Consider the following 13,137-nt stretch of genomic DNA (forward strand, 5'->3'; position numbering starts at 1 on the left):
CGCTGCCAGGGTGTGCGGTTTAATTCCCTGTGCTGCTTTGTTAGTACTACACTTTGTTCTTTTACCTATAAGACGCATAATTCACCGCCCCACTTATCAGATCTGAGGGCTCAGGCTGGCACACGATGCTGAACGCTTTGCAAACTACGAAATCAATGTGTCGACAGCATGAATTTTTAATAACAATATCAACTGTAATTTGAAATTATCTTCATTCACATATGCCAGCATGCATGCTAACACTAAGTTTCTACTTCAGCTGTGAGCGCTTAGACCACCTAATTAAAAAGTGCAGGCACATTAATTGTACTGCACAGCAGAAATTGATGAACATGACAACATTAACCAGTCAGGCAATATTTATTTATTTATTTTCCTTTTCACAGAGCTGAGAACATCAGGTTAAATATATTTACGGTTTGTTCTATAGCATGTCTGTGTAAATAAGACCAACAAAAAGCAAAAGACGCTCAGGTGGATCATCATGTGACCCAATTAAAGTGTGGAGGTGTGATCACGTGATATCACCTGACTGTGATGGTCAGCTGTTATGTGTGACCACCTGAGCCACTTCCAATGCTGAATGAAGACCATGAAATGCAACTGAAAGCCATCAAGGCTGCAATAACCTTTGTGCTTTTTCTTTGTATTCAGGGTTTTCAGCAACCATCAGTGTCGGTTGCTAGGCTGGTTAGCATTCACTAGAACTGTGGTGTTCCCTTTAATCTCAACTAATTTTTAGAATTTAGCTAATAAACAATCAAAGCTGATGAAGCTGATTGAAAACAGGAAAAAAAAAGGATTTTTAAATTCCTAGAAACAGCTAAATTAACAGGATGCTTAACTAGCTAGCTTTAACAAGTCACAGCACAGTAACTGCAGTTTATTTTAGAGTTAATATACATCTAGGCCTTTTACCTCAACAATTAAAATTAATGTATGTTATGCCACCTAGGCTAGTTAGCAATTAGCTGATATTTTTCTGTCCTAAGAAATAGAGAAAAGGTCAGCCAGTTAGCTCTGGCTAGGGCTAGCTCTCCAGCTAACTTTAATTAGCCATTATTTATTTTAGCTGATTTGTGTTTTAAGAAATATATAGTTACGCCATCTGGGCTAGTTAGCAATTATCAGATAAGAAATAGAGAAAAGTAGGTTAGCTAAATTAGCTCTGGCTAGGGCTAGCTCTCCCGCTAGCTTTAATTAGCCAAATTACAGTCACTGCTGCTTGTTTTTTCAGCTGTAATTTATCGTTATGGTGAAAATATGTTTTTAATGTGGCACCTTATATTTTGGACACTCAAAAGGAAAAACTACGTACAAATGCTTGTATAATAAACACAACGTTATTCTGCTAATCAGTTGGCTAAAGTAGCTTTAGCTAAAGCTGTCCTAGCAGCTAGCATTAATTAGAGCCCCTCGTTACAAGACTTGACATGACATTTGAGCTGTTTTTTTACCTCCAGAAAAATAAATTTGATGGTAATTTATCTGTTGATTAAGGATTCAAAACGATTCTGGTCTTTTAACATCTTTGATCCACATAGTTTAATGTATGTTAATGGTTAATAATTCAGTTCTCTAAAGAAAGGCACTACCCATGACAGAGCATTCACTTCCTTCTGAATCACATTTTCTATGTAAAATCTCTGGTTAAAATGTCAGTTCAAATATGAGGCGAGGCTTTTATTCCTCTTTTTTTAATTAGATGCATTCAGACATTACAGCCTCACACCGTTGTCTCCATAAAAATGACTGAAATTATTTTTAAAAAAATCCTGCAAATCCCCCGTGAAACTGGCAGAAAATTGTAGCTGCAATTCAAATTAAAACAGATAAATTTCCTCTGTACGGCGAGAGGATCGACAGATTTTAGGGAGGGGTCCGGCTCTTTCATGTCTACAATAACCTCCAGGAGAAGCCGGCCGGCGAATTATTCCTCATAAGATGAGCCGGCAAATATGAGCCCACATGAGCCGAGAAAAAGACGCACACAGACCTTTTTTTTGACACATTTACACGGTTTTCATGCAGGTTAGTTTGTTTTTATAAGATATAATACGAGATGTTATATGCTTTTCTTTTATCGTTACCTCTGTTTGCATGTGTGCGTCTCTCTCCTCCTCGCATCCCTCCATCTGTGCGGATGATGAGCAGGGAAGCATCTCACGAAAAATAAAAAATAAAAAATAGAGGCGTGATCAGATATTCCCACGTGAGGTCTTATCGCCAGATTATTTGACTGAAATGAAAAGAAGGCTACAGGGTTGATATTCTAGCAGCACATGTCTGAATCCATGGGATGGAGAGCAGCTCGCTGCTGCTGCTGCTGCTGCTGCCGGCGGATAAGATCCTCCTCTTCCTCTTCCTCCTCCTCCTCCTCCTCCTCTTCCTTTCACTGACAGCAGCATCATCTGGTTTCCCTGAACACTCCTCTTCCTCCTTCCTCATCTTCCTCTCTTCATGTCCATTTATCTGTAACGGCAAGGATAATAGTCCTCTTATGTCCTTGCAAATTAAAAGCCAGTATTATGGTCTCTAATACTAATAATAATAATAATAATAATAATAATAATAATAATAATAATAATAATAATAATAATAAATTGGTTCAATCATATTGTTGAACAGTGAAGCTTTCGTTTGGAACCTAGGATGCGTTCAAGTGCTCAGGGAAGACTCAGGTATCCTAACCTCAGGTTTGTTGAGCTTATATATATGTGTAAGGGTCTTTTTTTTGTGTCTTTTTGATGTCTGGTATTGTTGTGCAATATATCCCAACCTGTAATTTATACATGAATGGATGAATGAGTGTCATTTCTTGCACATTTGACTGAGGCAAATTACTGATTATTTATTTATTTTAACTAAATGGGGCACCAAGTTGCATCTGAGTCTCATTACACTGATTGAAAACTCTTCAAAATTAAATTGTAATCCTACAGCTACGCCTACTTTTGCACCTCACCTACATGTAATATTGGCAAATTTATAAATAAACATGACCTAATTCATACACTCAGAAAAATAACTAGTAGAAGATGTGTGGGCTGTTAGAAATAGAAACTATGAGTAATTTCATTGTTATATTTTATTTTAATGTTAACATAGCTGGACTTATAACCATCACTATTTCGGTTGGGTTCTCTTAGTCTATTTTCAGGACTAAATATTAAAAAATTCAATCCAGATGGTTCAAATACTTATAGGTTGAATTGTGTATGCTTTAACTCCATTCCTGTTTCATACCATCAAAAACAAACAAACAAACAAACATGGGTTTCACTGGATAGTGGTCTGGACCCCCAGATGTTGTGGTACATGAATGTGAAATGTTACAGTGACACTTCTACACAAACACGCAAGCATGCATTATAATAGTTTAAGTTGTTATAGATTCAACAAAAAAAGAAAAAGAAACACACAGATGAATAAAATATTATACTGTTATATTTAAATAGCTAAATGTATAGTCAACATTAGTTGAATTATGGTTTCAAACAGAACAGAACAGCTGTATTACACCACCATCTACAGGCACTACACTGTGACTACAGGACATTTTAAATGAATGTCATATTCTTATTCTCCCTATACCGAGCAAAATCTTCACAACAAAATAACCAGCTTCAAAAATATAAATATAGCCAAATGTCTCTCCCAGATGAGCAACATTAAAAAACAATAAGCACAATATAAAACCTTTAAAATGTCCAAATTTCTGTGTTTCCCAGCACAACTATCACAGTCAGACCGCCTTATTTTTCTCTTTTATCGCATTGTCTTCATTTTGTGGCTTTTTATTAACAGTTCTGTGTAACTATGTAACTCTGTCTTGCTATATAATTAAATGAAATTATTTATGAACAAAAATATTCTGGCTAGCTAGACTATGGGTTTACTATATGTAAAAGTGTGAAATATGATCACCTTATACTTTACTGAGTCTTTAGTGTTTCAGTATTATTAAAAAATAATAATTTAATAAAACAGTAATTTTTTATGTGTCATTTTTTGAAAGAATTCAGGGAAATATTCCAAGGATCCCATAATTTGCTGTTTACTATATGTACAGAATGTGTGTCAACGTCTTCAAGCTAGCGAATTTCAAAAATATTGATACGAGGGCAAATAAACATACTGATGCCAAAAAAGTACTTACCTAAAGCAGTGAATGTCTCAGTCTGGATATATGGTATGATAAACATGACCTTTAAACCCCCGTTTGCAGCTATTTGCCACACCGAAGTTGTACAGCTTATCATTGAATTTTCTGAAAGTTTTAAAATTGACAACGTTAGAAAACTTCAAATCATCGTTGACGGTGGCTAAAAAAATACTTCCAGAATCCTCCAAGACTTTTCTAAACATCGGGGTGAATAATTAATTCATCAGTTGAAAGACAGATACGTTAATCAACGTTTCTGAAATTGTAGTTGATTGTTTTTTGGGGGGAGGGTGTGCGGCTGGCCGCCATCTTTGTTTTAGACCGGAAACAGAGGAGCCGCTTATTTTTTAAAATAGATTAAAAGTATATATAATTTTAATGATATAACTTGCCGAATATTTTTAATCTATGTCACTACTAAATGCTTTGGCGATTCAGAAAATATGATTATTTATACGTGTGTTTTTAAATGACGTTTCATCACGTAAACAAACCGTCATATGACTCAGCTGTCACGTGACTACCTCGGCGCCGTTCGTAAACACGGAAGTGTTACATCAGCCGCATAAATATCTTCGATTTCTCTTCGCCAGGGGTCATTTTAACACTTCTGTGCCGCGGTGAGTTTCTCCTCCGGTATTTCGAGGGAACAAGATGGACAAATATTTGACTGTAGCGGTCACCGTGAGTTTGGTGGTGTTTGCACTGATAACTCAGGTAAACTGCAGCTCCTCCAGGATGAGGAAAGTCACTAAAGCACAGGTGAGTTGTTATTACTGCTTATATGCTACACACAACACCAAGATCTGATCCTGTCTAAATAACATGTTTAAGATGAAGATTTTTTGCGTGTTTATGTGTTTTTAAAGGGTTTAAAAGCAAGTTTATAACAGGAAGTTAAAACTAAGTGAATATAAAAACATGTAAAAGGACATGCACTGTTTCTGCAGGATGTTGTTAAACTAATCAGGGCTTTAAGATAATACACAACTAATTAGCTGTACCTTTGAAACAGACAGATATGTAGATCAAAGTCCTTCATTTAAGTCTGTTTGCTGAATGCAGACTGAACAAAAGAGATGAGGCGATTACTTTTTAAATTCACAGATAATTAACATATAGTGTTAATAGCAGAATTTTATTTTTAGTCCTTTTAAATGTCTTTTATTGTGTCTTTATCTCTAAAGATAGTTTTTAAATCAGGTCGTTTTATAAAAGCAAACGTCTGTGCTCCGTGTGAAAGGGAAACATGTGATAGATTCCTTCTCTGTGGTTTCAAGTTCACACAAGTTTGACTTTCATAGCGAGTGGAAATGAGCTCAAACCAGTAACTGACAGAAGATTCAAAGAGAACGTGGCCGGTTTATAAGTGAACACTGATTTGTGGTCTTTTCAGATTCTGGGGTTCGACTGGGAGAACTGTGGACAGTCTGACGATCCAGCCGTGCTGAAGTCGCTGTCTTTGTCTCCAGACCCGATCAACATCCCCGGAGACTTGACGGCCTCGGCCTCTGGATCCACCTCAGTCGAGCTCGAGTCCCCTCTGGCTGTGAGTACATGTACCGTCCTGTCCCACCGCTCCTCTGTGTGGTACAAGCCATCGTCCCACAGAGGAAGGAAATACGGTGTAATGATTTTCACTGTTTAGCTCCCGCAACACTAAATAATAAGCAGATAAGCAGAAGTGAAAACATCTGCCTCCAAAGAACACAAATGAGCCACGTAACTTTCAGTTTTACTCGTATACTGAGCACAAAATAATGTTAATAATAATTTAAATTACATGGAAAATGTCTAAACTAAAATGTTTTTCTGTTTATTCAATTGGAAAACTGGTCAAATTTTACAAACCGAAGCCAAAAGTGTCCCAGAAACACGCTTCAGTTCATTTAATTCTTTATTAGTGAAGCGTATCTGTCTTCATGTTCTCAGCACTGAGGTTGTTTAAGCTGCTGCATATGAGACGTGTGTCATGTGAGCTTCCGTGTGATCAGATCAGTTCACGGAAATTTTTATGCCCTTTTATTTCATTTTATGGGCAAAAGAAAACCGAGCAACTCAATCACAGGAAGAATCGAAATAAATAACACGTCCTGACTTAGTCTATGTTGATGTTTGAATCTAAGAGTTAACTCAGCTTCTTGTGTCTTTAAACGGGTTTTAATTCTTTTATAAATCTGAATTTGGTTCAGTGTTTTTGTTTCAAATCAGTTAAAAACAAATCAGTTTTGTTCCCCATGTCAGTACAGAAGTCACTGAATGAGTAACTTCTCATTTATACAAATATACACTGACAGAAAAGGTCATCAGTTGTGTCTCTTTGGAAAGAGACACAACTGATTCTTCTGAGTCCAGATTCAACTGAGTCCAGTTTCTTTCTCTGGACATGTAACGATGAGTTAAACTGTGTCATGTTTCGTTTCTTTCCTCACGCAGCAGCAGGTTTATTGGTCGGTGTTTAGCTGTAAAGCTCCGACCATGTGAGAGGGAAAAGAAAGTAGAGCAGTGAGTTTTCTATGACCACAATAAAAGATGAACTTTTAAAAAAGCATCTTCCTCCAATTTGAAGACTTCGCTTTGTTTGAACGTATAAATGCACAAATCAAACTTTGTGTTTTAAAAGCTGGATGAGTTTTGTTCTGCTTTAACTTGAACTCGGCTGCATTTCAGAGAGAAATGTTGAACTTTGTGAGACCTGGAAATAATTAAAGAGACAAAACTAAGAGTCTAAAACTTTTTTTTTTTTACTTTCTGCAGACATTTCTTGCCGCTGTTGGTCTCCTTAATGTGTCGAATCCATGTTCTCAGTTTCACAGAAATCTGCTGCAGGAATAAAGTGACAGTAAAGATGAATGAAAGCTTGTGAACCTGCTGCCTCAGATAGAGAAGCTGTTTTACTTCCTGGTAGCTGCTAAGAGAATAAAACCTCGGCTTCATCGTCCTGGTTTTACATTTTTAACTGAATATCTCACAGCATCTCTTCCTCCTCTTCGCCAGGTGAGCTTGACTGTGAAAAAGGAGGTGGCCGGTTTCTGGGTGAAGGTTCCCTGTGTGGAGGACTTCGGCAGCTGCAACTACAAGGACATCTGTGATATTCTGAGCCAGCTGATCCCTCCCGGGCAGGACTGTCCCGAGCCGCTGCACACGTACGGCCTCCCCTGCCACTGCCCCTTCAAAGCCGTGAGTCTTTCTTTTTCAATCAACTCAATAAATGTCACGTTCTACTGAATAAAGTCTGTCTTTTTTTTATTCTTTGCGTCCCCAGGGTTCGTACTCGCTGCCTCAGTCAGACTTCTCCCTGCCCAGAGTGGACCTCCCGTACTGGCTGACGAACGGGAAGTACCAGGTTCAGGGAGTCCTGGGCGGTGGCGGCAAAGAGCTGGCCTGCCTCAAAGTGGAGCTCGCCATCCAGTCCGACTGAAAACACGAAGCAGCGAGCAGCGAGGTTATTTGATTATTTGCACAAACAAAGTCAGCGAAATGGGGAAGAGAAGAGCAGGCGTCGCACACACGGTTTCACTTCAGTGGGAGAAGGAAACTGTTCTGGGGAAATAACACAAACAGTGAAAATATATTTTGTTAGAAAAATCGCAAACATGAGCCGCTGAAGTCAGGTTTTTGTACTGTTTCACTTTTTCTACATCAGGATCTAGCTTCGTCTTTTCTATAGTTTAATTTTCCATCTGCAGCCGTTCATGTGTCATTTAAGGACTGATTTAAAAATCAATGCATTGCAGAAAAAAAGCGATCTGAAGATGAATTTTCTTTTTTGATGCTTTTGCACTTTTCTGTTTTGTGTTCTGGATCTTTTCTCTCTCTCATTTCATTTATTCTGAGCCGAGTGTCACAGGTTGAACTTTAAAAGGTACGACAGAGACAATCATTAGAAACAAGAAGCTAAAGAAGAACTGGGGACGTTTGGGATCAGGTTTCAGTTTTGATCTCTCCACCAGTGAACAGTTAATATCCTCTTTAATATACGGTAAATTCACCAGGACAATGTCAACAAAGTGAAAACACAGTCAAATCTACAGCTATTTGAAACTAATGACAACAAGACTTAGTGCAGAGCTGCTATAATAGAACATAATGGTTTTATTTATTCAAACACAAAAAGAAAAAATGAGACTTTAAATCTCATAATAAAAAGGGAAAGAGCTTCTTAGACATTAACATTTTTTCATTTAAGCCAAAACAAGACAAAGTAATGAGGAAAAATCCGGATAAAGACGTTTGGCTTCGTAATAAAACACAGAACAGTCCGTTCGTCTGTTAGAGACGATGCCTGAAGCTCCGGAGACGTTTGTGCCAAAATAACTAAAGTGGAAAACATCTACTGAACCAGGCCTCAACTAGAAGCTTCTCTCCTCATTTACTCTGAACTAGTATTAAAAAGTATTATCTTTAACCGAAAGGCAAAAATTATCTTAAAAAAAATTTATTAAAATTTATTTTCATTTTTAAATAATAATTTTGTGATAAGTTTGTGATTTTAATCTGTGCAACTTTTTGTTTTGCTTTGTCTCATTTTTCTTGTAAAAGTTCTATAAGTATAAAAGAATATGAGGTTAAATTAGTTTTGCATTCGATTGATTTATTAATTTCACATTTTTTCTAAGTGCCTGATTAAATCTTCTGGAGTAAAGATGAAAATTAATCCAGAAGTCATGTTTTTAAGTGATGATTTGTTGTTGTTGATTTTTTTTTTATAGCAATGATCCGACACTGTGTATGTTTTGGTTTTTAATAAACATCTCATGATTCGTATTCTTGTCTTTTTCATTTCTGTGGCTTCAACATGCAGCGGATTCCTCTTTGGTGTGATTTAACTTTGTGTAAAAAAAAAAAAGAAAATGTTTTGTTTCAATTAAACCCTAATTTCATTTATGAATGAATGAATAAATTATTTATTATATTATTTTATTATAGAAACAAGGGAAACAGGTCAAACGCAAACGGGACAGAATCATGTTTCACCACAAGATGGCAGCATTTCACATCTAAACCTCTGGTGACGCTTTAAAACTAAATTTATTACGAGCTACTTCTGCAGATAAAAGCTTCAGAGATGATTCAGACGTCAGAAAAATCCTCTGTTTCCATGTGCAGAGCTAAACTAAAAGACTCTTCAGTGGAGTCGTGTGATTTCAGGGTCAGTGCAGCGGTTTAATGTTAACAGGAAGCAGCAAAAAAAAAAGGAAACAAAAGGAGGAAAGTGAGGAATTACACTGAGGCGGATGTGACTGAGCTTAACGCTGCAAAACTGCATCGAATTCTACCACAAAATGGAATAAATAGATTCTGTGGAAGGCGACAGTCGTCCAGGTCATGGTTTATAAAAAGAAAACACTGGTGGAGTCTCTGGAAGATGTTAGTCTGACGAGGGGTTCGGTTTTCAATCTTTAAGTTAGGATTTAACACGTCCAACGTCCACATTTCACCTGAAGAAGACGGGTAGTTAGAAAGAACAGTAAAGGAACATAAACTCCTCATTAGTAAAGCTCAGGTTTCAGTCACATTCAGAGGTTTTAAGTTAATGACTCAGTAAAAACTGTTTTAAAAACTGTTTTAAAAGATGTTTTAAAGATCATTTACCTACTGGTTTGTAACGTGTTTTCTATGTATCTGCTCATTGGTAAACATACTGTACATCTTTAATACAGATCATTATCATTACCTGCACTGCTTAGTAATGTTTTATCTGTATTTTTAAACCTTTGTTTCTGGATATTTATTTTATACCAGGAGAATAATTAATGTAATTAATCATGTGAGTGGACAAGTTTGAAAACTTTGAAAAACTTCCTGAAAACAAATTCAGTTGCACAATTTTTTATATGGCTAAAGAGGAATAAAAATCTCGATTGAGGTTCTTATAATTCATGCATGAAAGGGTTAAAAATAAAAAATAAAAACACTGGGAACTGAAAACCTCTGGTGGACAGAGACTAACTCAGTTTGAACATCTGTCCACAAAATGTTTTACCTCTAATTAACAGAACGTGAACAGATTCCTCCGGTCACAGGTGAGTATCTGCTCGTTAATGGATTTTAATAAAAAAACACTCATCAAACTGAAGAAGCTCCTCGGATGAAAATGTCCTGGAAAAACTAAACATTTTTAGGGAGAAATGTGAGAGAATGATTCAGTTCACGTGTGATCTGACTACGAGGAAATGAAAACGATGAACGAGCCCTCGCGGTTTGGGAACGTTCGTTTTCTGGTTTGTTCTTTGGTTTCAGAGACTGAAAACTTGACCTTTCTATCAGGTTTTTACTCCACGAAGACTCATCTCTGCCTCCACTGTGAGGAAACGTTACAGTTTCAGTTCAGCTGATCTATACCAAAACGCAACCAGTTCCAAAACAGAGGGACCCTCATCCAGACCAGACCAGACCAGACCAGACCAGACCACGTTCCACCAAAGCTACTGTTGTGGTTGAAGCCTCCTCTAAAGATGTGGGCTGAAGGAGCAGCTGTAGACCCCTGGTCCTCGGTCTAATCTCTGACAGGAAGTTTGTTCTCATAACCAGAGCGAAGGCTCCAATTAAAGAAGAACCGCAGCATGAGGACGCCAGACGCAGACACATGAACTCTGCTTCACTTTAGCTAAACGTGGCCACTAGGGGGCAGAAAAAACACTGAAAATGCCCCTCTAGACTAGCTTAGCTTAGCTTAGCCACACTAGAGCCACGATCAAGTTAAACTCGATCAGCCACAACATTATGACCACTGAAAGGAGAAATAAATAACATTTACACCGTCTTCAGTGTTTGGACCTGGTTTCAGCAGCTTTATCCTTCTGATATATGAATAAATAGATAATAAAGTGCACAGACAGTGAATATCTTCTAGCACTGCCCTCTTAGAAACCTTCAACCTCTACAATCTGACGCAGAGTTAAGACCTTTCTTTGCAAAATCCTGGTGGAAACTTGAGGCAGCAGCTGAGCGTCGGCTGCAGGTTGATTCGATCCAACGAGCGTCTGATGAGTCGATCAGATCCATATGAGTCGTCTGCTTTGGAGAAAAATGTTGGATCTGATCCTGGAAACAGGATCTTCTTCATTTTAATGTAAAATGAATCTAAAGTCTGATTTTTTTGTTGTTGTTGTTGTGCATGAAAATAACATGACACACATTTTGAGCGTTGACCTCATGCATCAGCGCAGAGATAAAAGCAAAGAAGCTTTTATTTTCAGAGCAGTTTAATCTCATTGGAGACGACCGACATTCTTTGAGAGAATTTGTGTGTCGGCTTTTCACAGTGAGACATTTTAATCTGAGAAATTCCTCCAGAATCTAATAAGGACACAATAATTATACTCATATGATGAAACGTTAAAGGTGTGAATTCCTTTCTAAATGTCATAGAAAACATCCTCAGACACAACGAAGAGACTTGAGCTGGAAATTAAATCTGGGGTTTTTTTTATTTTTAAAGATTCAGACTTTGACGACATCGTCCTCACGTTCATCTCATTTCTGCACATTTGACTTTAACCCAGTTCCAGAGCGAGAGTCTGAACACGTGGACGATTCTCTCAGATTCATCGAGTGAAAGTAGCTCTGTCGAAAATAACGGAGATATATGTATATATATTGTTTATATTTTTTTTTTGTGAAATGAAGGAAGCAACATTAAAAGAGAGTTTGCTCGTTCAGCCTCATTCAGTTTTTCAGGACGTTTCCAGGACTTTGCAAATAATTACTCTTTTCCTCTCTCCACTTATTTTATTACATTTCTCTTCTCTTTTGCTCTTTCATCCTTTCATTGGCTCCTTCCTTCATTGGTTTATTTATTGGTTTATTTTGTTGGGACAGTGAAGATTAATGAACATACATGATTTATTGTCAATATGCCGAAGTTCATCCACAGTGACCAGACAACAAACATGGAAAAAAACAAAAAAAATCAACACAGAACAATAAAAAAGATCAATATGAAACAATGAACAGACATTACGATACAAATTACGAAATATATATAAACAATGTACAAACATTATGAGCCGATGAAGAACGATCACAGGTTTGGTTGAGTTGGATCCAGTGTTTAATGTGTTTAATATCCAACAATCCCTCAGTAAATACCTGGAAATCTAATTTAGTCATTATTCAGATTTCTGTTCTGGAAATAAATGCAAATTAGTTCATATTTAAGTAGATAACTCCTCATTTGCATATTTAAATACTAATTCACAGAAAACTTGTAATACAAAAACATATTGTATTTATGTGAGTAATCAACTGGAGAAGTTTCGTGGTGAAATCTACTAATTAATTTTTTTACCCTATTCACCTGTAGTGTAGTTAAAATACCTAAAGTCGGACGTTCTTTCATCTTGACTCGTGTTTCTACACCAACTAGTGTCTAGTTATGAGGATAAAAGTCTAAATGAAGCAGAGTAAACTGCTACAAAGCTAAAACTTTAACGTCCCCATATGAGGACGCTGGGTCTCAGGAGGTTAAAATTTTGCAGATTCAAATTGTTGGTATTTACGAATTTCTTCATACGGATTTTAAACGTGAGTGTCGAGTTTAATAGGAGCTTAAACTGTGTCACCAGTTCAAGTTCCTCACCCCCTGAAAACACATTCGAAAGGAGCCGTTTCATCCTCTCCTAGTTTTGCCTCCTCTCTTCGTCCCCTTCTCATCCTTTTCTTTTTTCCTACTCTGTCCTCTCGTATCCTTTCCTTTCATCTCTCCTCGCTCCCTCCATCCTCTGCAGGACATCCTGTGTCTGACCTTCGCCATCGGCCTGTTCCTGCCACAGGAAACTCGTCCACAGAGGCAGGAGAGAGAGAGAGAGGGTGGACAAAGAGGAGGAGGAGGAGGAGGAGGAAGGAGCAGAGAGGTCAGAGGGCAACGTGTAAACAAAACGAAGGAGCAGAACAATAGAGGAAGAGGTGAACGGGTTCAGCCTTGTCACTGATTGGGCGTCGACAGACTCGTGTCATCACCTGTTGTC

At 37.5% G+C, this 13,137-nt stretch overlaps 1 protein-coding gene across 1 annotated transcript; it reads left to right on the forward strand.

The window, feature by feature from the left end:
* Positions 1-4,695: 4,695 nt before the first annotated feature.
* On the forward strand, positions 4,696-8,932 carry gm2a (GM2 ganglioside activator). Its single transcript, XM_047585243.1, has 4 exons — positions 4,696-4,927; positions 5,562-5,714; positions 7,163-7,345; positions 7,431-8,932. Exons 1-4 carry the CDS (start codon positions 4,820-4,822, stop codon positions 7,584-7,586), a joined length of 600 nt encoding a protein of 199 aa, XP_047441199.1. The 5' UTR covers positions 4,696-4,819; the 3' UTR covers positions 7,587-8,932.
* The last annotated feature ends 4,205 nt before the right edge of the window (positions 8,933-13,137 follow it).

Source organism: Mugil cephalus, chromosome 5, assembly GCF_022458985.1.
Source record: "Mugil cephalus isolate CIBA_MC_2020 chromosome 5, CIBA_Mcephalus_1.1, whole genome shotgun sequence".
NCBI classification, from domain to species: domain Eukaryota; kingdom Metazoa; phylum Chordata; class Actinopteri; order Mugiliformes; family Mugilidae; genus Mugil; species Mugil cephalus.